We start from the raw sequence: 26314 nt of genomic DNA, 5'->3' as shown, positions 1-26314 counted from the left end.
AACCCATTTGTGCCAGTCTGAATGTTTGGGAAGTAGCTACGCTCCCTACCACATGGTACATCTCAGAGGCCAACAGGGAAGCCATTGAAGCTTAAAAAAGGTCCAGATGTTGCTTGAGAGCTTCTATGTTAAAGGCAGATGAGATGTTACTCCACCTGACAAGATCGGCTTCCCATTGCAGAATAAATCTCAACAGCTGATCTGGACATGTTAAGCTGGAAGTCTGAGCAAAAGCTGTGTTGTCATGTACATGGGGAAAAACATTCTAATCCACTAAAGACCAGGAGACTGAAATGATTGTAACCCAGTTCTCTTGGAATCAAACACACAAGTACAAAAAATGCTGATGGCTCCTTCCTACGGAGCAGGCACAGAGCCAGTGTGGTACTCCTCTAGCAGTATTCCCAGCAGCCCAAGGGGCAGGCTGTCTTCAATGGGCATACAAAAACATGCCAACCACTAATATCTTGAGAAAAAATTAAATGTTCCGACTTGATTTCATGCAAGCTCAAAATTAATTACCAATATAATGCAACTTAAAATGTATTTCAGGCACTGTTCATGAATATACTGATTTGCATCTCACTCAATATAATACAACATAGAATTACTAATCTCTGGCAGAAAACAGTGCAATATATTTCATTGATTGGCAGTTTTTAATAGCAAGCTAGTTCTTTGTCTTTCTAATGAATACAATAAAATAAAAAAGTAGACCAATCACTCCTATTGCCCAATGATTCTAGGTTCTGCCACAATGGTAAATGTTTAGGTCATGATAGGACTTTTACACAAGCTGCTTTAAGCCAATGCAGGAAAACTATATAAAAAAAGACAAAAATTCAACTTGTCAAGCAAAAGCACACAAAAAACTCAAATGTTCTAAAAATAGATTAAAAACACAATTGCAGTATTATCCCATATACTGTACCCAAATAACAAAAATACTTGAATTAAAAAAAATATAGATTGACTTAACTATAAGATTCTTTAAAAAAAAACAAAATAGAATTTGATAAATACATGCAAAAGAATAATTTCGACACTATGGGGAAAAGGGGGGGGTAATGGGGTAGACAATATACATGGAAGGTCTGCAGCTAGGCTGTGATACCATGCAACCTATACACAAATTAAATAGAATATATCTAGGCAGACAAAACATAGAAACAGGGTGATAGTAAGCACCAAGTGACACAGACAACAATTTAAAAAAGGATTTACAAGTGCCAGCACCTGGCTCTACCGTGTGTTATATCATGTTCCACTAACTTGATATAGCACAACATGGAAGTATGTTTCCAACCCCCCCACTTCTCAGGCCCATAACAGCATTGTACAGTCATAAATGTATTTCTATTATATAAAAGGGTTTAAAGAAGTTTAGCAGAAGGGTCTATGTAAATACAGCCATAAGCACTCACAGAAAAGCTCTATCAAAAGAAACACAGGATTTCTTGTCTTCTTTTTTGTAACAATGTTCTTTGGTATCAGGCTTCCTTTCTCAGCATAATCCTTCATTCCTGGGAGTCTGTGCAGCTCTCCCTTCTTCTGCTCCCCCCTCCCGTAAGAATTCATAACCCCCCCTCCCTTAGGAACGTGTAATCTGAGCTACCAGCCTCTAGAGCTGCAGCAGGAAGCTATGAAGACCAAGCTAAAATGGCAGCTGCAATCTTAAACAAATGGAGGAAGCTTCTAGGGCTCTTTATTTAGGTATGGTAATGCTTTTTGCAGAATAAATATAGCATTCTAGGTAATAATGTGGCAGATCTATTAGCAGTAAAATGCCAAAATAACTTTCCTTAAAATGACTTTTTCTTAAATCCCTCAGTCATTGTACTTTTAGTTGGGATTTATGTGTTTTTATTGGGAAAAAAAGTGTTGTGTAATTCTGATGATTTCAGGAATATAACACAAGAGCATTCTAAACTTCTTATGGAATTTTCAAGATACTTTTTTTGCAAGCACTGCTGAATTGTTGCCATTTTCCATATAAATTATTCTATCAATTATCAAACAAATAACATTTATAGCTCACTAATGAGCTACAAAACAATAAAACCACAAAAACCCCATTAGGGGAATCCCTGTTATAGCACTCATTTTACATTAAAGCCAACATAGCACAAGAATGGATTCAGTCATTGAGCAAATTGATGCCATTCATTGTCCAAAGCTGCTCCTTGCACTTCCACATAGAAGGTGGTAGATCTATTCCATCGCCTGTCCCTAATGATGCAGGGGGACTACATGGTTCTCACATTGGGCTACATCAACATTCACAGAGCAGTTCTCTACCTTTGCAACTGTTTTTTTCACTATGAAGTGTTCTCCAATCAACAGAGATAAACAGTTGTGAGGCATTTAATTTAAATTTAGTAGTGTCCCAAATGGATGGATGACCAAATGTAGTACTGCAGCCCACTTTCATTTAACAATGCTACAAAAAAATTCACATTTGGATGCTTGAGTCAAGTGTCTCAATATCCAACTGGCCAACATGGAGCAACTGGCTAGAAATCAGTTCAGTTTAGTGACATAGCTGCTAATCTGACAAACCATTCCATCCATTGATAGGTCCTGTCAATTGCCAGAGATAGAATGTAGTGCTGCACATCATGTTCCAGGTTGGCCAGTGAGCTGATAAACATGCTGCATAGGCTCATGGATCACATTTGGTTTCTATTTTAGATCTATCAACTTTGGTGCATATACTCAATGATTCTGGGTTGCTACCCGTGCACAAGCAGCCATACTGTTCTGTCAGAATCTGAATTAAGTCTAGAAAATATGCTGACAACTTAAACAACTTAATGCCAAAAAAATACCTGGGCAATAGCGCATGTAGCAATTGGACTGAACAAGTTAATAATCTTGAGGCACAGTACCGGACAACTGGTTGCGCCAGTAATGCGCAAGTGATTTTTTTGTTCAGATCAGTCTATTGATGGGAATCACTTTTAAGGACCTTGTTGTCTGTTCACAGAGCTATTAACCACAATCTAAACTGCTAAAAAATATTTATATATCTTCACTTTATTTGGTCTCTCTGCTGGTAGGCCAAATAGGGATGACCTGATTTTGTGTTCCCCTTGCCAACAAATGGATCATAATAAGCCTGTTTAGGGAATGGAAGAGGAATTGAGGAAAACAACATGGTGGAAAGAAATGAGAGCAATGGAAAAAAAAGTCATGCAGGTAGGGATTAGAGGAGAGAGCAGAAGCAGGTAAGAAAAAAATGCAGAACCATAGAAAGATGAGAAAGAGAAAGCATGAGATGAAACAATGTAGATATAAAACAAAAAGGCACTAGTGGAAAGGTGGATAAAAGAAAAGAAGTAAATAAGGTAAGTGAGCCTTGGTCTCAGATTTCCTAGTTCAACCCTTTAATTTGAGTCTGATTTTTTTTTTAAATTGTGATGCAGCACAAGAATCCAGCCCCTGTGGTGAGATAAAATGCCTGTATTTCTTGGGGAAAAAGTAGGTCAAAAACTCTGGGAACTGAATAAAAAAACAGTAATACATTAAGCAGAAATGTACTAAAGAGTCTTCTGACAACTACAGCTGCAAACATACAGTAAAACGGTAATACTAATCTACTATCCAAATATCTTTTTTTTATTTTAACAAATAAATATTAATACAATGATATGTTAATTAAAGCGAATCAGCAACGATGCAGAAGCCCTCTCCGTGGTGGCATTAAATTCTACGTGATTTTCCTGAAATATAACAGTTTGCACTATTCTGTTATGTGTATTGACATAAGCTTAATTAGCCGTTATCTCATAATGATTTTCTGCAACACACTGGGATGCAAAAATACAGATAACAGGATTATGGATTGTAAAACATATGCAAGTTATAGTAGATTGATAACAGAAAATGCAATGAGAATAAAAAAATGCACAAGGGGATTAAAGAACAAACTACTGTATATAGCCATTTACCTGTATTTAGAGGGGAACTAAACCCTAAAAACGTATGAATAGAAATTATATATTTTATATACTGAACTTGTTTTAGAATCTCTATACCAGCAAAGATTTCCAGGCATCACCATGTCTGCTTTTGTTAGAAGTGCCAGTGACACTGCACATGCTCATTGTGCACTAGGCAGCTGTTGAGAAACTAAGCTTAGGGTTTGTCACAAATCATCAAGAATAAAATGAGGTTTGTCTGTCATAGAAGCTGATGCTACAGGTCTGATTATTACATTCTGATACAAATGGCATTGGTTTCTGAGCTGCAATGTGATAACAATATGAATAAATTACTAATCACCCCTGTATCATGACTTTTATATAATATTGTATATATTCAGTATATTGTGTGTCAGTCCCTAAGCTCAGTAAGTGACAGCAGCACAGAGCATGTGCAGGGAATCAGCAGAAAAGAAGATGGGGAGCTACTGGGGCCACTTCAGATTCACAGATCTTCTCTGCTAAAGGGCTGTAGTTGCCTTGGGCTGGTACAAAACCCCCAAACATAATGCAGGTCATGTCTATCCTACTTCTTTGGTAAGCTTTAGTTATCCTATATGGCATAAATCGTTTATGCAACTTGAGAATATTAAACCTCATTTCTTTTAGTTTTGTGTTTCATATTTACAGTAAATACTATCCAAAAAGCTTCTGCTATATTGAAAAATCCTAATGTAGTGTAAGATATCCCCATTAGAAGGAATTAACTATAGCTGGACTAAGGAACTATTTGGTCATATTAATAACATATTCCCTTTATAACAAAGTACATCAAGGGAAATCTTCCCTTGCACTTACTAATAACATATACCCTTTATAACAGGGATACGTAACCTTTTATTCCCGTGAGCCGCATTTAAATGGAAAAAAGTGTTTGGGGTGCCAATAAGAGCTATAATTGGCTACTTAATAGCCCCTACGAGGACTGGCAGCCTACAGAAGGCTCTGTTTGGCATTATACTTGGTTTTTATGCAACCAAACTTGCCTACTTGCCAGAAATTAAAAAATAAGCTCTGATGCCACAGGGAGCAACATCCAAGGAGTTATTCAGCAACATGTTGCTCACAAACCACTGGTTTTGGCCCTTTACATTTTTTGTGTCCAGCTTCCAGTTTGTAAGGTATGATCATTGAAATTTAGGACATGTGCCCTGATGTTCAGCACTATTTCCGCGATGTTCTTGGTGCATTATGATGCATGTACTGTGCATGTTCAGACCTTGCACTTGGTGTGAAGTGATCAAATCCCACCACTGAGCCTTTATCTTGTTTCTCTGTTTGTTATAGACCCACCCAGCCTGTTTCTTGGACTCTCCTTAAATTTACTGCTCTTGATTTGGTCTACTGCTTGTATCTGACCCTGACTCTGATTTACACTCAGTTAACATAACTTAGAAGTGTCATGATTTCACTCCACCTAGCATATGGAGTGCGGAAAATAGTTACGGGAGAGGAAAGCAAGAGAATAAAGCAGATTGAACAGATCTGTGTCTGTGCTGTGAGGGCTTCATCTTGATTTGGCTTCGCAAACCACACTAAGAACTCTGACACAGTTCAGGTTTCCCTTATCCTCTTTATATTTTATTTTCACAGTGCTTTTCCACATCTTTATTTTTCTTCTCCACTGCTAGTTTTCCTTTCTATCAGTGCAGGAGAGAGTGCTTTTATTTTGTTTGCAAAACAGAAACTAACTTATGAGGTCTTGTGAGATATTAAAATAAAGTGTAGTTCATTAAACACATTAGGTCGTTTGTTGAGAGATCCATATTGCTTTGTTAATAATTTATATAATTTGTTTATGGTGCCATTTTATAACACATTATATTTTCACTGCCTAATTTCCCCAATTACTAGAATTTAATGGATCTAATATGCCCCCTGCTGAAATAGCAAGGCATGTGTTTCTGAACAGAATAATCATTCACTACAGTAATCAGTCCGTGCAAGTATTTATCTCCTCTGTAGATTAAAATTTGGCAGGAATATCCTTTTGGGTAATTTAATGCAAATGGAATCCAGACTGACATTTTTAGCAGTGGTAAAATATTGAGGTTAACAACAACAAGAATAATCCAAAATTAGCTGATAAGACATGAAAGAGTAGTTAGTCCCGCAATGCGATTTCACAGGCCAGCCTTTATCAAAATGTATTCCAGACAGTAGTTAAACCACTTGACCTACATTCCAGTAAAACAGAGTGCAATAATTGATTTCTACAATTCACATGAACCGTGTATTAAAGGAGCCAGATTGCTGGAATCATATAAAATAAAATGAAATTTAAGTGATCAGGCATTCAGACATAAAACAACAAATAAAAGAAAAAAACTGTAAGTCCAATTTCCCCACTTAGATGGGTACCTGTCACCCAGACATAAAAAGTTGAATAATAAAAGTCCTTTTCAAATTTAACATGAAACCCCAATTGTCATTTTTATTAAAACATCCATACCATACCTTCCATTAAAAGGCTGTTTCAAAATCTCAGCTGTCATTTATATATTGTCAGCCCTGCCTCTGTGCCGCAGGCACAATCGATTACTTCCCTTTCCATTCTGCACTTCCTAGATGTCACTACATTCTTCTCATTTCCCCTCTCTACTTACTGCCTGCAACTGCATATCCAGTGCATGGGCATTAAGTCCCTAATTCTGGCACATATACAAGATTTTGGGATAAGGCAATGTTTGCCTTAATAACAGTGACCAAAATAGGTGGGCACTTATATAGTGTAAGTAAGTTTAGCATAATAGTAAAGAATTGGAATTATTTCTTAGGTCCCTTTTAAAGGGCACGTATCACCCCTATATTGTAATAGAGGCCGCACTCTGGTTGGTGGAAACAATAGTTCTTTTTTAAAAAAAATAAAAAACTGCCCCTGCCAGTGCTGGGCTACCCATAGCATGAGGTAGCTCCTGGTGCGAGCAGCCATGTTGGTTGGCACGCATGCGCATAATAAATGATCTCCCCCGCTCACTTACTATGCAGATGTGCCTGACATAATAGTGGTGAATGTAGATCACCCACCTTCATCACACACATGCGCATAATGAGCAAGTTGCGGCACTTGCTCATTATGTGTGTGCCCAAACATGGCTGCCCGCACCAGGGTTCCCTCCCGGTGCAGGTAGCCCAGTGGTGGCAGGGGCAGTTTTTAAAAGAGAACAACTATTGTTTCCCCTATCTTAATTGTGGGCTCTATTAGCCCGCATCTCTGAGGGTGGAAACAATATAGGAGTGATAGGTGCCCTTTAAGTCTATAAAGATTTTCATTCTTCCAGGTCATGGTATACAGTATCTATAAATAAGTCTAAAGCAACTAGTATTCTTGAAACAGTTATACCACTCATCCAATTGGCTTCTTCAGTTCTCTAACATTAAGCTCAAGACAGTCCTGCAGTTTGTCAGACCGATAAGATATATAAAATATTACCTGACTTCAGATTCGACAGACACCGCCAAAGCTTTATCATTATCATTGTAAGATTGAAGTAAGGAATTTGCTTTCTTTGTTCCACCAAACCAGGATCATATTATCAATATGTCAATAATATTGCACAATACTAGATGTGAATGGGGTTTTTGGCAACTGTGACACTGATCCCACCAGCCCATAACATGGCTTATATATCATGTTGCAAATTGCCTTCTAATGTACTGGATGGAAGTGATGGTGGCAATGCAGAGAGTGGTAGAGCACTGCCAACCCCAGTAATTATTTTCAAACTCTTGTAGTCACTGTTGTAGTTCCAAGCATGTTTTAGGCACAAATGTAAAGTAGTGCAAAAATGATTGCGATTAGTGATTGCGTGTGTCCTAACAGATCAAAAATTAGTCAGTTTTGTAACACAGTGGTCTCTTCCATATCAACAACCAGATTTTGAAAAAAAACAATAGAATACATCTGTATAATACATCTGTGTAACTTGACTGTTAGTTTATAAATGGGGTGTGAATTACTGACACCCCACTTCCTGTATCCCAATCTATATTTTCTTTAGGTATTTGCTTTCCTAATAAACAGAACTTCCTAAGAACAAGCACAGCAGAAATAGAGGTTCCTCTTACTAAGAAAAGTATTTCTAATGCTTAAAATCTTAGATACGTTTAAACACATGGTTATACATTTATTTTATTACAGGTAAGGTGCAAAGTGCACAGATGCATGCAAAGCCAAAGACTGGCTTTAGACTGGGTAAAAACATACCAGCTAAAGAATGAATGATAAATAAAAGAGAGTAATGGAGCCACCCAGAGAAGAAAAATTAGATTTAAGAGAGCTAAGTGAAAGTAGAAGGATACAGTAAATTGAAAAGCAGCAAGGAAAGGAGAAATGGGTGGAAAAGAAAGACACCATAAGATGGAATGCACTAAAAAAAGGAAATAAATGAAAATGCATAAAAGGGAAGCACATAATAATGTAAGATAGAATGGGAAAGCAAATATTACTCAAGAGAAGAAAGATGAAGAACAAGGCAGAGGACACAAGTCAGCTCTTGTCACAATATTAGGTACTCTATGTCCAGTATAGACTCAGCAATTAATCAACTGTTTCCTCCTTCTCTTTCAAATATAGAGCAAACTCCCCACTAACTCTAGGAAAGTGTCAACGCATCACTCATTGCCACTCACTTTGTCAAACAGTTTAATCTCTTCTCCCACTGTATTTCACTGTTACATCCCCAATTTCCAAGCTCCCACTGAATGTATTCCCACCTGATTGCTTATTTCTTATATATTACTGGGTAATCATATTTCAGTGGTATTATTTTTGATGACATTTGCTTAGGATACAGTTATAGCTCTTATCCAAAACAGAAAAAATGCCATTAGTAATAAAGCACTGATTTCAAAATAACTTCTTGCCTTTTTTTTGTTTGCCGGTTTGTCATTTTTCAGTGACCTGTTAATCATAAAGGTTAATCTTGTTTAAAAAGTCAGAACCTAAAAGGGATAAATAGATACTGCTTTCAACTGTAACTACATTTGCAAATAACTTAAAATCCATTGAACATTTTTAAATGCTATATATGGGAAAGTTGGTTAGAATTGCTGTAACATTACATCATGGTCTATACAGTGGGGGGAAGCATGGTTAATTGTAAGTTAGAGAACCAGAAAATCCAAGACTTAGGTGATCACCCAACCATGTGCTCCTTGCAGCACCCCACCACCAGGGATTATGATGCAAGTCAACAACTTCTAACAAATCAGTGGCTATCTAAGAAATGCAAAGCATCAAAAAATTCATTTATACACCTAGTGGTGCCTCAGTCCAAACTGCGACCCATAATAAAATCCCTATTTAGCTACTTTAATACATAAAAGCTGTTGTTGCCAAAATTAATGTAACAGATAAAACTAGAAAGGGAAGTTTGAGAACAAACTTTTTGAGTTGAAAAATGTGAAGTCACTGAATGAAATCTGATCTGTTGACTCCGCCCACTTTTTCTAACCTTGGACCACAGTTATATAGTAAAAACCACTGTGCAAAGTTTGGGGACCCTTCTTTTAATAGTCTCTGAATGAGAGCAATTTAAATTTCCCCACTGAAAGTCAACGAGTGACACCTAATTGGTGGTTGGTGGCTCCACCCACTCTTAAAAACCTAAAAATGCAGTCCCCTAGTGACCCTGATGTTAATACTGTGAGAATGGTAGTAGGTTGAATTTCCCCATTGAAAATTAATAGCTAAAATCTGATTGGTTGTTGGTGGCTCCACCCACTTTTTCTAACTCTGAACCGCAGTTACCTGGTGACTTGCTCTGCAAAGTTTGAGGACCTTAGCATTAATATTTAAAGAATATTTAAATTTAAATGTATGAAGTCTATAGGTGAAATCTGATTGGCTGTTGTTGGTCCCGCCCACTTTTTTAAACTTGGAACATAGTCACCCAGTGACAAACTGTGCAAAGTTTGGGGACCCTGACATTAAACATGTGAGAATGGCAGCAAATTTCCCCACTGAAAACAATGAAAGAAATGTGATTGGCTTTTGGCGTTCCCGCCCACTTATTCTAACCTTGAGTACATAGTCACCCAGTGACTGACTGTGCAAAGTTTGGGAACTCTGGCATCAAACCAATATAATTCAATAGGTGAAATCTGATTGGCTGTTGGTGGTTCCACCCACTTTTCAAAACTAAAACTGCAGTCCCCTAGTGACCAACTGTGTAAAGTTTAGGGACCCTGGGGTTAATACTGTGAGAATGACAGCAGATTTAATTTCCTCCCTTGAAAGTCAATAGGTAAAATCTGATTGGCTGTTGGTGGCTCTGCCCGCTTTTTCTAACCTTAAACCACAGTTACCTGGTGCCTAACTCTGCAAAGTTTGGGGACCCTGGTGTTAATACTGTGAGAATGGCAGCAAATTGAATTTCCGCCAAGTCAAAAGGTAAAATCTGATTGGTTGTTCACAGCTCTGCCCACTTTTGGGCATCCAACAATCATCATATTTTCATTCAGGCTGACCCCATGACTATGTGATTCAAGTTTGGGGAGTGTAGCCTCAAAGCTGTAAGATTGGCAGCAGTTTCAATTTCCCTATTAAAGTCAATGGGTGAAATTTGATTGGCTGTTGTTGGCCCCTCCCACTTTGGGTCATCCAACAAATGTCACTGCTTCATTCGGCTAACCCCATAATTATGATAGTCAAGTTTGGGGGCTGTAGCTTCAAAACTGTAAGAGTGGCAGCAGTTTGAAAATTTTCCCTGTCAAAGTCAATGGGAAAATTGGGGGGTTCGGAGCAGCGCCACAAAAAAAGTCAGGGGGCAAGATTGCTTAGAAAAGCACAAGCAACCTGCTCCGCTATAGGGCGAAGATGTGTAGAGAGTTTGGGTGTTGTATCCCTAAAACTGTAGGAGGATTAGCATTAGAAAATGGGGGCGCCAGGAAGAAGAAGAAAAAGCGGAATAAGCTGAAGTCGAAGAACAGTATGTTGGGCTTTTCAACCCAACATAATGGTTTAGGAAACTGTAATAGAACAGAACTACTGTTGTCTGGACAACTGATTGATGCAATGGAATCCCAACTAGCCAGCCTCACTTATGACAGAAATGGGCGACAGGTAAATGACACATGTTGCAGATAAAAACCATGGGGGTAGCTGTCTCCCCTTTGCTTCTCACTAGCAGATACTTTTATTGGTGATTAAAATACACTGTTAAAGCACTCGCTGCAACATTATATTAAATCAGCCCTATGTAATAACTGTTTCAGCATTAAAGATGCAATACCAATAAAGTGCAAATATTGTATTTACATTTAAAGGTTATAGGGGCCATTCACCTTGCAGAATGCAGTGTGCTGAGTACAAGACAATAATTGTTCTTCTTGCATCATCGCAGGTCTCTATGCTCAGAGTGCCGCCGGCCCAAGAATGTGGCACTGTGTTAGTCACTATTGTATTGGTGAAGGGCGCAAAAGGGGGAGGCATGTAGACTTCCCCTACCATATGCATCCTTCAGACATTCAAGTTACAGAAGCCCTATGACAGGCAGTAAAGACAGAGTTGGCTTGGGCCCCCTGACACTACTCTTCATTTTGTATAATGGCCCTGTTGGCATCTGGACCAAGAGCCTCCTGTACCAGTGGTGAAAAGTGGTTTTCACTACTGTCAATAAGAATCAGAAATATGTCAGAAGAAGAAAACCATCATCTGACATGAGTTTTATATTAAATGAATGAGGTTTCCATCTCAGGGGTATAGAGAACAATGAACCATATTTCACTGTTATTTTGCTATTCTCATTGTTAAAATGTATAGCTCAGCTTATGTTAAATTATACAAGGTACGCAGGGAATACACAAATGGTGAAATTCATTAAAATGTGTAATGTAGTAACTGTACAAGGAACAATATTGAATGCATTTTTTCTTTCTTAATAATCCACATTTTATTTTCCTTTTAGATAACTTATTCTTGAACAAACTCTAAAAAAATGCAGAATAAATTCAATCACTATAGCTATAATCCTGGGTGTTTATAGGAAGACAGCTAGTAGTCTCTATTATACATGTAAATACTGAGTAACCATCATTTTTCTTCTTCAGGTTCATTAATGTCACCAATTAAGTAAGACAAGTACATGTTTTACTAAAGCCTTGCCTTTTCTAAGTTTGATACCAAGAACAAATCCATGAAGAATTCCACAAGCAGCATTTGTATGCAAATTGGACTGGATGTAATTAAAAGGTACCAATTGCAAGAATGTTACAGATCGTTTAGCAGGTACTAATGCTTTCTAAGCTAGTGGGGGGGGGAGGAGAACACCTGTCATTAGGTGGCACCACAGGGTTAGCAGAACATTGTGATAAGGTGTCCATCATTAGCTAGAGCACATTAATATTTTATAATAACCCTGGCTGCTATTTGCTAATAGAGCACATAAGACATCTAAAGGCATAGAATTGAATGCTTCACTGCCTCTCACAATCCTGAAGCTAAATAGCTGCTAGTTTTAACAGAATGTGCGGCTCGTCACTCTTATTTATAATCATTCTCACTGTTCCTCTGCTGGAATCCTCACAAATGAATGTCATTTGCACCTAGTTTTGCTTTGTGGTTAGTATCCTCATTGTACGTACCTAGACTGACCATTAACCTCTTACCAGGGGGTCCTATAACCAATGAGGACCCTAACCACAGTAAAGTCAGGTATTTATTTTATAGTAAACAATGAATTAACTTGCCCATCATGTTAAAAAAGAATGTGCTTCATATGATAAACTTATATCCATTGCATGCAATTGTTGAAGGCTAAACTCGTCACTGTATGTTATTTAATATATGTACACAAACACCTTAAATCAGAGTTTAACAGCATAAACAACACTTCTACATGCAAAATATATTAATTCGGGAAATTCCCTTATAATTATTCAAGAGTGGCTTCCCATACAACTTTATCCTAATTAAATTAGTAACAAGATCTTGCCTTACCTTTTTCTGGGCTTAAATTTTTGTATACTTCAAGGTCTGCCATTAAATTTGTCACCGTTATACATTATTGGCTCACACAATGCAGTTACTTCCTGAATCCAAGCTCCTTCACGTCTCATATTTTCAGCAAAACATTTGTATGAAATGATTTTCCAGAGAGGGGACAGGAACTTCTCTTGAAGATGCTCTAAGAATCCACATTCCAGAGTTGTACAGTTTTAAAACCCAGGAGATAGCCTAACTTTCTCCAAAGTGGCAAGCACTGTATGCATCAGAATCCAGGAACGTCTGCTAGCTTCAGCTGCTGCTGTGGAAATGCACTGGCTGTGACTACTTTGGGTATGAGACAAGCATGCATAGTGGCACAAATAAGAACCTTCAGGCATTAAATGTGCATAATCCCAGTTAAATGCAGGTCTCAAACGAGAAGGAGATCATTGAGAAATTAACATATTTCTATATAACAATCATTGATGCTGACCGAATGCTGAGAATGACAAGAAAATTCTGTCCTTCACAAAAGGAATCTCTGAATGCAACTGCTTCCGTCATCAGATAGCCCTTTCCACACTAGAGTTTGATTACATTTCAATTTATTGTACCAGTCAAAGGAAACACACACAGAGCCACTGAAGCTCTCAGTGTATTGTTATAACCGACTTTAATCATTAGTGACTGCTACAGCGCACTGCTACACACACTGGGTAGCCAGCATTACAGTTGTGGCACTTAAGGTTTCATTCTCTGTATATAATATTATGATACAAAAGAGCAGTATAAATCAACTATAATAGGGCTCATTTACAAATGTAAGTGCAATGCAATGATTCCCATTTATTTACGCCCTCCCAACAAGACAGTATAATAGCAGGTGTGCGCACAAAGTAGCAAGTGCTGCAACTTGCTTGCAATTTACCAACGTGGGCACAAAGTAGCATTCACTTTGGTAAATTGTACATATTTTGTGCTAATTCTTCTAGCATCAGTGTGTCTGTGAGAAAAAAAACATGAAATTTTTCATGGATATTTTGTACTACACGCCATTTGTAAATAAATTCTGCTAAAAACAATGCAGCATGCACAATTTATATCTAAAAGTTTCCATACCTGTCTGAAACTCAAAACTTCTAAATATCAAATTAAAAAAGTCAACTATTTAGTGCTAATCCCAACTCCACTCCCTGCAGCACTGACTTACTACTGCTGGTTTTCTGTGTAAGCAGAAAGCACTGTTTCCAGGGTAGTAGCAGTTAGAGACAAGTGTCCCACTAACTGTTCAGATCTGCCTAAAATCAGTTGCCCACATCTGTACAGTAAGCAGGGCACTGGCCTCTGAACATTACAGTGACTACACAAAAAAGCTGATGATCCCTTCTGACATGGTGCTACTGGGGCTATGCTGGCCATTCTGGTGCAGTAACTACCATTAACTACCATTTGTGCTGAAACTCTGGGACAGTGACCTGCTTATAAAGAAGACAGACGCAATTAGGAAAGGCGTGTTTAATTCCCTAAAAACATGTTTAATTCCCTAAAAAATGTCACTTATTTAAAGAATTTTAAATATTTAAAATTCATAATAATTATTTACAGTGAAACTTCAATTTTAAATCCGCTGATTTTAACTTTTCCCTGATTTTGCGCTTTTTTTGTGGTTCTACATTTTCCAAGATTTAACACCATTTTTTTTTGGTTCCCTGAAAAACATAAAAGAGGGGTTCTACTGTAAATAAATTAGAAATAAAATAAATCAGAATAAAGCATATTGGGGCAGAGAACAAAGCTGTCTGCATTTGGCTGCACTAAATACATAGCTGGATTTTGATTAACTTGTGTGTCATTCAGAGCAGAGATGAATGCTGGCCATAGTGGGTCCCTGTCCTTACAGCGCTGGCCTTCACCCGCCAATGCTTTGCTCTGCACCTCAAGCCAGATTTTTTTAGCTGGTATTAGGTGCAGAGTGCTCCCAGACAGAGGAAGTGCTGCCTGAATGAGCACTATGGGCCACTACAACCTCAGTGCTCTTGCACTGCAATCTTGGGTATTTGTAAATAACCTCCTATATTTACAAAAATCTCACATGGGTATAATCTAAAACATACTTGTGTTATAAAACTATTTTACAAATAGTTTCCTATGAATGATTCTTCTCTGTGGTTACAGCAGGTTGAACCATTTTTATATATATATGGAAAATAAGTTTATTATATGTGCTACTTAAAAACTTGCATATTAAAGAAAATACTGTGAACCGTACAGGCACAGAAGATCTGCTTGCGGCATGACCTAGTCAGTGCATGGGCTGATGTCATTTGGGCACATGACCAGTCATACAGTTTGGTCTTCTTCCACATGAACCCTGGTGATATGGGTAAAAAAAAATAGGAGACCACATTTTGGATAGCTGCCCTCCAATACTGTGTGTATTTTGGGATAGAGGGCAACAATGAGGTGTCCCTATGTATCTTCTACCACAACCCTGTGCAGAGGATGTAATCCTTTAGACTCCCACTTCCCCATGCCTTTTACTAGACAATCTATGGAGAAATAAGTAACTGGACAAACTTTGCAATACTGTCACACATGCCCCACAGGCAGGGAAATAGGCATTTACAGCATGAGGGTTTTACCCTTCCGCCCATAACTGCCAATCTTTGTGGTGTGTGGCTTAGGGGTTAATAAAATGAAAATGCTCCCCCCCCCCCCCAACCATACATAGTTACATAATCACATCATATGTAGAAACACACAATAAGTTTTGCCCTGACCAATGAACTTTGATCTCTACTTCTGGGGTGGGGATGTAACAGTTCGCAGTAACAGCTCAGATTCAATGTCTTATTCCATATGTAATAAAATGCACAGGTGCCATAACCCATAACAACTAATATGATGTTTGCTTTTAAAATGTGGATGCTACCTTCTGATTGGTTTGCTACAGGATTAGACCTATAGCATACTGTGCACCTTTTATTAGATAACTACCATACAACCAAAGCAGGTAGCCATAGGATTGTCACTATTTTTTTTTTTTTTAGAAAAATGGCAGCACAGGTCTAATAACGGATACAAAAGCAAATCTTCCCTGTCCCAGATTTAGAACTGAGATTAATAGTGATTTTACTACAACACTACTTTACGACAACTTTGCATGAGCAGATATTTTTCAATATATCCTGATAAAATAAATTAGATATTTATTGCTATAGGGTAAACTTTGAGTTGTCTGAAGTATAAGAAATGATTGGAATAAAACTTAAGGATGTCCTTGGGCTGCTTCAGTACCATGCACCAACACATAATTTCTCTAAAATAAATTAGATATCCTCATCAATTTTCACTTTTTTTCAAATATATATCTGTAATTAAATATTGTACATGCCATTTTCTATTTCTCTATGAATCAATCTACTGATCAATGTATCTATCCATCTGCAGGCTAGCTCTGCTTTATGCACTATAAAGGTTCAGTAGTAATGAGACCCAGAGAACATTCTGCAATACATGACATAAGCACGTTCGAGGAAAAGTAATGCCGCAAAAGGTTATTTCTAAATCCATATGTTTATACCATAATAGTGGAAACTCATTTCTTTCTGGAATAAAGTGTATTGAATTATTATGCATGGAAATTGCAAGAGCACTCTGAAATCTATTATAATTCATGAAGGAAGAAAAGGAGAAGATAGCAGAAGGGGAAACTCTGTTCTCTTTTTTTTTTCTTTGAACCCACTGATTAAAGGGATAGTAAGCAGACTAATAATGGCTAGAAGATACAGTTTTTAGGGTTTTTTTGCTCTTTAAATGAAAAGGTACCCACTTGTCAGAGAATTGCATTGTTCAAAGGTTAATTCTTGGAAAGCCAAGCACACATTTTGCGATTTCATAAACAGAGGAGGTCACTGCTTCATGGAGTTATTGGTTAGTTTTATCCCCTTACACAGGGGTTTTCTTTTTATGTAGAATAACCTATGCCATTACGTGGTACAGGGGGCTGGTATTTGGGGTACAGGTACTGGATATTTTTTCCCCTTTTTATTTAAAATAAAATATTGCAGCTTATCTGTACTATAAAATGCTGCAAGTTGTCTGTGCTGCAGACAAAGTGGTATCTGAAATGCATTACCTGTCACAGGAAAATTTCCAAAAACAGCAGACACTAATTTACTGAGGTAGACAACAACTACGCATGTAGCATCATTACCAGTGGTCCCTATTTTTGTAGGATAGTGCTACTTTGCAGACCTTCTCTCAGCAGGGCTTGTATGGAAATGGCCATTGTATGAAATGCATTGGGGTGCAGCCATAACAGATTAGCAGTGAAAACTTTATACTCCTTTCACAGTCTGCAAAATCTGGAATCTCCAGATAAACCCCTTCACACACCTTGAGAGAAAAAGAGCCCTCATAATAACGTAATTCACCCAGTCATGCTTGTGTATCTCTTACAGTATCATACAGTATCATGAGGAACAAAGAACAACTAAATGTACCTTTCTTGCGATACAGGTGCATAATATTGGACAATATTTGGTGAATATATACTTTGCTTATTGATTAAATATTCTCCTATTAAAATACTTTACTACTGCCATACAGAAGAGGATAATTTTTGATATTAAACACTCAAAAAATCCCCAAAATATTTGTCAGCTTTCTTTTGGTCTCCTGGATATTATAAGTGAAGTTTTACCCTTGCAGTACTTGCTTTTGTTAAGGGAGAGGAGCACAGATCCTGATGCCTCTTGCAAGCCTATGGGCTGAGCTGGGGCCACAGATGGGAGACAGAATTTGCACAGATATCACAAGATCCTGCCTAATATTACTGCCTCCATGCTCTGAAGGTTGCAGGTAGGTTACCTCTCACTAGAGCAGTAGTTCTCAACCTTCCTAATGCCGCAACCCTTTAATACAGTACCTTATGTTGTGGTGACCCCCAACCATAAAATTATTCCTAAGACCATCGGAAATTTGTGTTTTCCGATGGTCTTAGGCGACCCCTATGACAAGGTTGTTCGACCCCCAAAGGGGTCCTGACCCACAGGTTGAGAACCACTGCACTAGAGATAGTTCCATTAGGCAGATCCATACCTGGCACTGACATACCTCTGCCACAAATGCCGCCCTGGGTCAGTATCCATATAAGATTTTTTTTCCTGTTGAAGCATATGCCCAACATACATTTTAATAGATTCTTTCTGCAATTATACAAATTCACTCCTGAAAGTATCACGCTTGATTATAAAATATTTTGGTGACCCAATCCATAATTGATAAATTCAAACATCCTTTTGTGGCTTCTCAACATTATCACAATTTTATATTTCAACATTGCTTAAAGCACTGACAGCTCCTATCTAGGGTCATATTTAATAGATATTGTGCATATAGCCTTGAATTCTCCCAGCATAATTTCCCTTTTTATTTAGCTGAGAAGGAGGATTTTCTTGCAGATCTGACAGAGAGGAAAATTTACATGCATGTCAGGCCAAATTCAGAACAGCTATCAGCCCAATTTAAACCAAAGACACCAAGTTGTTTGAATAGCTTCTTTCGTCACTGCAGTGGTTTGAGTTGTTACCATAGTAACTAAGGTCTGCCATACTAAATCAGAATCAAAACCCCCTGAGCTGTCACTCAATAAAGCTAAAAAAGTAAAAATAAAGCATAAAATTGGAATTATCTGGGCAGTCTCTCTTATAAATTGCCTAGAAATATTTTGTTAAGGTGGAATACAATAATTTTTTTTCTTGTTATTTGCAAGCTATTTTCTCCATAAAAACCAACAACTGTAATTGTTATTTCAAAAAATTTAAAGATACTACAGAACTATGCAACAATTCAACCATATAGAATGTATGTAATAGATCTTAGATTTTTTTCTTAGATATCATTTGGTAGTACATTCTTCATTAGACAGCTATTACATTGCAAATGGTTGTTACACAGTGAATTTTTAAGATCTGCTTAAAGGTGGCCTATTTTTCGGATGCAAAATGACGACTTTTTCAGTTAGAGTTTTTCTTTCCTTCACTGTACAATGATGCAAACTATAAAATTGCCAACATTTTTTCCACTGATAGATGGTGTCGCTAAATAGTCTCCAGGTTGGCAAAAGATATATTCAGTTTGTGCAAAGGAAATATTGTTTGCACAGAGGATTTATTTTCTGCATTGCGCATATTTTTTTTTCCATTAATGACTTTATAAATTCCCCATAATGGAATATTTTGTTACAGCGGCCATGGCTGCTGTTTATCTCATTGCAGTATTTCAAACACTTAAAGGGGAACTATCATGTAAAGAACAATTTAATATAAGCTTTATTGCATATAAATATGAAATGTTCTAAATAAGTAAAACTTCTCTTGGCTATATACTATATCTCTCCACATGATAGGTCAGTATGGGTTTATGAGTGTGTACTGGAGTTCCTTTGGAAAGGGTTGAACTTGATGGACTTTGGTGTTTTTTCAACCTTATGTAATTATGCAGATTGTGTGTTGGAGCCATTTATTGTGATGGCCAAATGGTTCTTCACTGGTCAGTACCCCTTTACTAAGGTTATGTATTTCGCCTGCCTCAAAAGAAACACAAAGCTGTATGTAAAGAGTCATATTACTGAGAGGGGGATAGTGAAGAATAACTTGATTATTTCAGAAATTACTGTTAATATTTAGGAAGTGCTTATTTCTGTGCAGTATAGCTTATATTGCATTTTTGTTTCCACTAGTCAGTGCTAGGTGCAAGACTTTGGCAAAGTATTTTTAGGTAGAATATTGTCTGCTAAATTGTTTTAACTTTCAAAAGCAGTATGAAGTCCAGGAACTGACTCCTCACACTAGGTGGCCTGTCTGTGTAAGCTCGACACAGCAAATCAATAGCACTTTTTTTCCAGAAAGCTAGCTCTTATACAGGATGGTTCAAAGTTTTTGATGCCTTTACAAACATAATGTATTTATGTGTTTTTTTTCTGCCAAAAGCACAAAACCATCACAACATGCATGACTGGATAACTGAGAAAGCATAAGTGATAAAACACTGCATTATTTATTGACCACAATATATCTTCTGCTACTTGGAGGATGATGAGGTTTGGAGCAATCATGGTGACAACAGAGAGGACAAAGAGTAGAAGAAATGAGCCAATAAACTAGATCAACAGGGTGGCAGCCCATAAGTAAGTATGTGAGGGTCATAAAACACACTGGGCAATGTACCTTCATGACACTAATAATCTACAAAGGTGCATAGGTCTAAATATTCTGTAGTATAGGGTAAGCTTACCAGTTTACCAGGTTGGTCCAGGTGCTCATGCCCCAGACCCTCAGCATAGGGGAGCCCTGGAAAACAGGTCTGAAGTAAAATCATGATAATTTTATTAGCTTATACGCATAGGCTTTATAGCATTTATGTGTACAAACTAATAAAATTATCATGATTTTACTTCATACCTGAGCTCTACAACTACTTCTTGGTAATTCTGGAGTGCCTGCCTGCTTCGCTTTTTCAATGTTCCTTCATGACCTAGCTGTTAAGCAAGAGGCAATAAAGAGTCTTTATTATGGATCCAGAACAGTGGCATGTTCCATACTTTGTGTATGATGCCTACTACTAGTCTGGATGTACAAATTGTTATAAAAAGAAAAAGATATAAAAAAGAATCAAGGACGAGCATACCAGGGCCCTTACTGCTATATAGCCTCCAACATCCACCATCCCCTCTGAAACCTTTGTCTGCCAGATGGTCTCAGGCATCACATTCAGTACAAAGAATATTTAATTTATTGTTTGTCATCACACTGCATAATAATACATGCCTGTCAACTATAAGGAATTTTGTGTTTATTTGCCATATAAAGTATACTTTTAAATTCATAAGTTCCCCTATGAAAGAAACGATTGCCTATCTCAGAGTTTTTTGCTCCAAAACCTCTTATTTGTTACATTATTCATAAAAAAATACAGGCCAGCACTCACGGGTCTCTGAGAAATAATATATCAAAATAAAAATTAAACAACAAAAAAAAAAAAATTATGGCTACATGGTTTTTTATTGATCCGACGTTTCAGTTCCTAACAGGAACTTTCATCAGGGAAAATAGCACTGTGAATGTATACACACATTTTAAAGGCACCAGATGGCGCCAAAACGCGTTGCTAGGCAACAACCGAATCCAGTAAAGCATATGAAAATACAAACAAAAATCAATATTTATCTAAGAGTGATCTAAAAATAAAACAGGAAATCTAGCACCACCGGTTTTGGAGGGAATACTAGTGTGGACCAGAAAGTTACCTGCCCCCACCTATCCCCCTGTTCGTGCCCACACTCACCCGAGTCACTGTAGGAGAATCGCCAGAGCCCCCAGATCCGCCAGAGCATGTCATGCCCTAAGTCCCTTTCCTCATGTAGTCCCCTGTGCCTAAAAGTTGTTATCAGCCGTGCCAGCCAGAAGCGCTAGGACAGCGCGCCATAAGAGACGCGTTGCCTAGCAACCAAGTTAGCGTTCGGCTCTCCTGCTGTCCCCATTTGTGCGCTGTTGTGCAGACTAGCGCTTGCAGCACCAGTGTCCACAGGAGACACCCAGGACTCGCCGAACAGCTGTCCCTAGTGCTCCAGGGGGTGTCGGTTACAGAGGCGATTTGGGGGAGGAGTTATAATTATGATAATGGGCCCAATGCATCAGGGACCCCCCCACGCGGGGGGATACAGTGTGTTGGGGACCCCCCCACGCGGGGGGATATTGGGGGCTCTCAGGCGGAGAGGGACAGTGCGTGCAAGTGCAGGGTATACTCGCTACCCTACCCATCCTATTGTGACCGGTACAGCGGGGGTGGTTAGTGGGCAGGGTTTCCTAGTCCATTATTCCCCCATCAGCCAGTGTATGTGCATACAGAATCATGGGCGGCCAGCCATGGGGAGTGAAAACAAAACACATAAACATAAATGAAAAAGGTTATAAAGTACATCAGCTAGTTCAGAGATAGTCAAAGGCTACTAGGTACATAAAGGGTCTATATACTACATCAGAGGAAGCATCCCAAGGGTAACATCTCATTCAGGCCCCTAGGGGCCACACAGTCCAATGTGTGGATCCACCTGGACTCTCTGCGGAGAAGAGCCAAATCTCTATTGCCCCCTCTTGACAGGGGAAGCTGTTGGTCTATGGCCATGCATTTGAAGGTAGGAAGTGGATGCCGTTGCTGGGCAAAATGCCTAGCAACCGGCTGTATTGAAGTACCCTCCTTCAGGGCTTTGCTGATCGCTGAGCGGTGATTACCGATTCTTTCTTTTAACATGTTCACTGTTTTACCTACATAGTATAGTCCGCATGGACATGTAATGATGTAAACCACATAGCTAGAAGTACAGGATAAACGATGTTTGATTTTGAACCTTCTACCCGTGTGGGGATGAGGGAAGTCGGGGCCCGAAAGGAGACAGCGGCATGTGACACAGTCCGGGCATCTGTAGCAGCCCAATTTTTTATGCGCTGAGAGCCAATCTGAAGGGTCTTTGTTCTGTTTCTTAAAGTCAGTACGTACTAGCATGTCTCTGAGGCTACTATTCCTCTTATAACCCATAAGGGGTTTGTTAGATAAGTGGAGTGAGAGGGACTCATCCTGATTAATCATTGGCCAATGTTTCTGTATATTCCTAGAGAGTTGTTTAGAGGCTGCTGTGAATGTAGTAGTGAAGATCAATGGGGGATCCTTCCCGGTTTCCTTCTGTTGTACCAGTAGGTCATCCTGGGTGTGTTGAAGCGCCCTCTGTAGTTGTTGTTCCAGTATGCAGTCAGGGTAGCCACGTTCCTGGAACCTGGTGAACATTTCTCTTAATTGTGCTACAGCCACATCTGGTATGCTATTATTTCTAATAGTCCGTAAAAATTGGGAATAGGGGATGCCCCTAATGGTGGCAGGAGGGTGATTACTGGAAGCATGAAGTATGGAATTGCGGTCAGTCGTCTTGCGAAAAAGACGAGTTCCCAGTTGGTTCCGGTCTCTGAAGATATCAAGGTCTAGGAATTCAATATTGTTAGTATGGTAATTCAGAGTTAATTTGACAGGATTGTCCAAATCGTTCAGGTGTTGGTGAAAAGAAAGTAGACTGTCAACACCTTTTGTCCAGACCATAAACAAATCGTCGATATATCGAAAATATACGAGTATCGCGTCCCCTATTAGTGGTGCAATATATTCGGTCTCGTATTGAAGCATAAATAAGTTGGCATAGGATGGGGCGAGGGCACTGCCCATAGCCGTACCTGCTATCTGGAGAAAGAAGGAGTTCTCAAACCGGAAAAAGTTCCTTGTGAGGGTGAGTTCAAGTAATTGAAGTAGAAATTCAATTGGAATTTGTAAAGAGGTATTCGACAGGAGTGCTCGTCTGGTGGCCCTAATGCCCGAGTCATGTGGGATGACTGTGTATAAACTCTTTACGTCCATGGTCACAAGGATACTGTCAGGTGGAATCTCTCCCAGTGCTTTTAGTCGTAGGATAACATGTGTGGAGTCTTGTGTATATGAGGGCATGGATTTAACCAAAGGTTGTAGATGATAATCAATAAAGGTGGATACAGGTTGATATAAGGATCCCACGGCCGAGATAATGGGTCTCCCCGGAGGGGCTGTCAGTGACTTATGTATCTTGGGGAGTGTGTAAATGATGGGCGTACGAGGGTAGTCATTGCACATATACTGGAATGTGTCTTTGTCAATCCAACTTGCATTAAGGGCCACTGTAAGTAAAGCGTCCAACTCCCTTTTAAATTTACTGGTAGGGTCACACGGTAGGGATCTGTATGTTGCGGTGTCTGCTAACTGTTCTAAGATCTCTTGTCTATAGTAAACATAGTCCAGTAATACAATGGCGCCCCCCTTGTCAGCTGGCCGAATAATCAAGTTATTGTCCTCTTTAAGTGTCCTGATAGCCCTACGTTCCGCGGGTGATAAATTGGGATATGTTTTTGACATTTCTGAAGCTGTCTTTGTTTCTAGGCTAAGAACTTTGCCAAAGGTTTTGATGGCCGCTGGTGTATTGGGGGGCTCATAAGTACTTTGAGTTTTAAAAGGAGTTTTTTCTTTGCACTTACCCTCTGACAGTGCATCTTTGACCTTAGTACAAGTTCTGTTTTTCAAAATCCTCGCTTACAAGATGGTTTTTTGAATGCTACAGCAGCACGACATGTGGCTGGCGGCCATTTGATATTTGTACACACGGTGCATCTACCTACTCATCTACAAAGAGATCCAAAGGCTACCTCAACACCAGGGGGAATGGAAGCTGGGAGTTCACAAGCAGCATTGGAAGTGGATACCAATAAGGACTTCACGTTTTCCATAGAAGATGTGGACAGGATCCTTTTCACAGAGACTCCATTAGACTGTGCTGTAAGTAAACCCAAGACTGATATTTATCATGATATTCTTCACCTAAGGAAAAGAGAAGTGGACCTGCAGCTACATGGGGTATTCCTCTCAAACTACCATCGACAGAGACTTATCCCTAGGGGGTTCCGCATTTCTAATATTCCAACCATTGGCCGCAATAATCCGGATTTCTGCAGTAAATGGTGTGGTATACTAAACCATTGCTCATTTGACCTTATACTATTAGTGACTGAACAGGTGGGCAAGGAACTAGCCACTGTAAGACATGAAATTAAAGGTTTAGAGGAACAATACTTAGACTCACTCACAACTGATGACAGTACTGACTGGATTAATAAGCTACAAACTAATGTAGACAAATACAGACAAGACTTAACTAGATTCAAACAAACCAAACTGCGGAAAGTGACTGACGACTACAAAAATAAAAGAGTATATGGTTGGCTCCTGGGGTTAAGATCTAACAGCAGACCTAGGCCCCCGCTTAGAAAGAAAAGACTACCTAAATCCCTCTTAACAGTGGATAGCTCCGATCAATCTACAGACTCAGACACTGGGATTAAGGCCACCAGTGACAAGCCTTTTTTAGGGGTGACCACACGCTCACAAAGAGAAAGAGAAAAAGACATCACACCAGACGGGGGGGGCACAAACCCAAAGGGGAAGCCACCGAAGGGAAGGAAAACATAGTATTCAATTTGAGTCAGCATACTCTTACGCCCGCAGAATTGTCCTTACTCTCCAAGGGCCTATCTTTTGTCCCTAGCAGTAAACCTAATACATTTGACACTTTGGTGGATATACATAAGTTTCAAAGAAAACTCAAACTGAAAGAACATTTCAGGAATACTCCCCAGGGCCCCCGCCCTCCTTTTAAAACTCAAAGTACTTATGAGCCCCCCAATACACCAGCGGCCATTAAAACCTTTGGCAAAGTTCTTAGCCTAGAAACAAAGACAGCTTCAGAAATGTCAAAAACATATCCCAATTTATCACCCGCGGAACGTAGGGCTATCAGGACACTTAAAGAGGACAATAACTTGATTATTCGGCCAGCTGACAAGGGGGGCGCCATTGTATTACTGGACTATGTTTACTATAGACAAGAGATCTTAGAACAGTTAGCAGACACCGCAACATACAGATCCCTACCGTGTGACCCTACCAGTAAATTTAAAAGGGAGTTGGACGCTTTACTTACAGTGGCCCTTAATGCAAGTTGGATTGACAAAGACACATTCCAGTATATGTGCAATGACTACCCTCGTACGCCCATCATTTACACACTCCCCAAGATACATAAGTCACTGACAGCCCCTCTGGGGAGACCCATTATCTCGGCCGTGGGATCCTTATATCAACCTGTATCCACCTTTATTGATTATCATCTACAACCTTTGGTTAAATCCATGCCCTCATATACACAAGACTCCACACATGTTATCCTACGACTAAAAGCACTGGGAGAGATTCCACCTGACAGTATCCTTGTGACCATGGACGTAAAGAGTTTATACACAGTCATCCCACATGACTCGGGCATTAGGGCCACCAGACGAGCACTCCTGTCGAATACCTCTTTACAAATTCCAATTGAATTTCTACTTCAATTACTTGAACTCACCCTCACAAGGAACTTTTTCCGGTTTGAGAACTCCTTCTTTCTCCAGATAGCAGGTACGGCTATGGGCAGTGCCCTCGCCCCATCCTATGCCAACTTATTTATGCTTCAATACGAGACCGAATATATTGCACCACTAATAGGGGACGTGATACTCGTATATTTTCGATATATCGACGATTTGTTTATGGTCTGGACAAAAGGTGTTGACAGTCTACTTTCTTTTCACCAACACCTGAACGATTTGGACAATCCTGTCAAATTAACTCTGAATTACCATACTAACAATATTGAATTCCTAGATCTTGATATCTTCAGAGACCGGAACCAACTGGGAACTCGTCTTTTTCGCAAGACGACTGACCGCAATTC

The 26314-nt window shown here is 39.0% G+C and overlaps 1 protein-coding gene across 6 annotated transcripts in view; it reads right to left on the bottom strand.

Annotated features, from left to right (window-relative positions):
• Window positions 1-26314, bottom strand: part of plch1 (phospholipase C eta 1) — a 115829-nt gene that overhangs the window by 54279 nt on the left and 35236 nt on the right. Inside the window, exon 1 of one of the 6 annotated variants that reach the window (XM_031902337.1) lies at window positions 12925-13188. The exons of the other annotated variants lie outside the window; for them this stretch is intronic. Coding sequence (XP_031758197.1) covers window positions 12925-12967 — 43 coding nt within the window. The 5' untranslated portion in view covers window positions 12968-13188. Of the gene's footprint in view, window positions 1-12924; window positions 13189-26314 lie in introns of those variants that run through there. 6 annotated transcript variants of the gene reach the window in all.

This window comes from Xenopus tropicalis, chromosome 5, assembly GCF_000004195.4.
Source record: "Xenopus tropicalis strain Nigerian chromosome 5, UCB_Xtro_10.0, whole genome shotgun sequence".
Taxonomy (NCBI): domain Eukaryota; kingdom Metazoa; phylum Chordata; class Amphibia; order Anura; family Pipidae; genus Xenopus; species Xenopus tropicalis.
The sequence above is the reverse complement of the archived record's forward strand: the minus strand, read 5'-3'. Positions and strand labels throughout refer to the sequence as shown.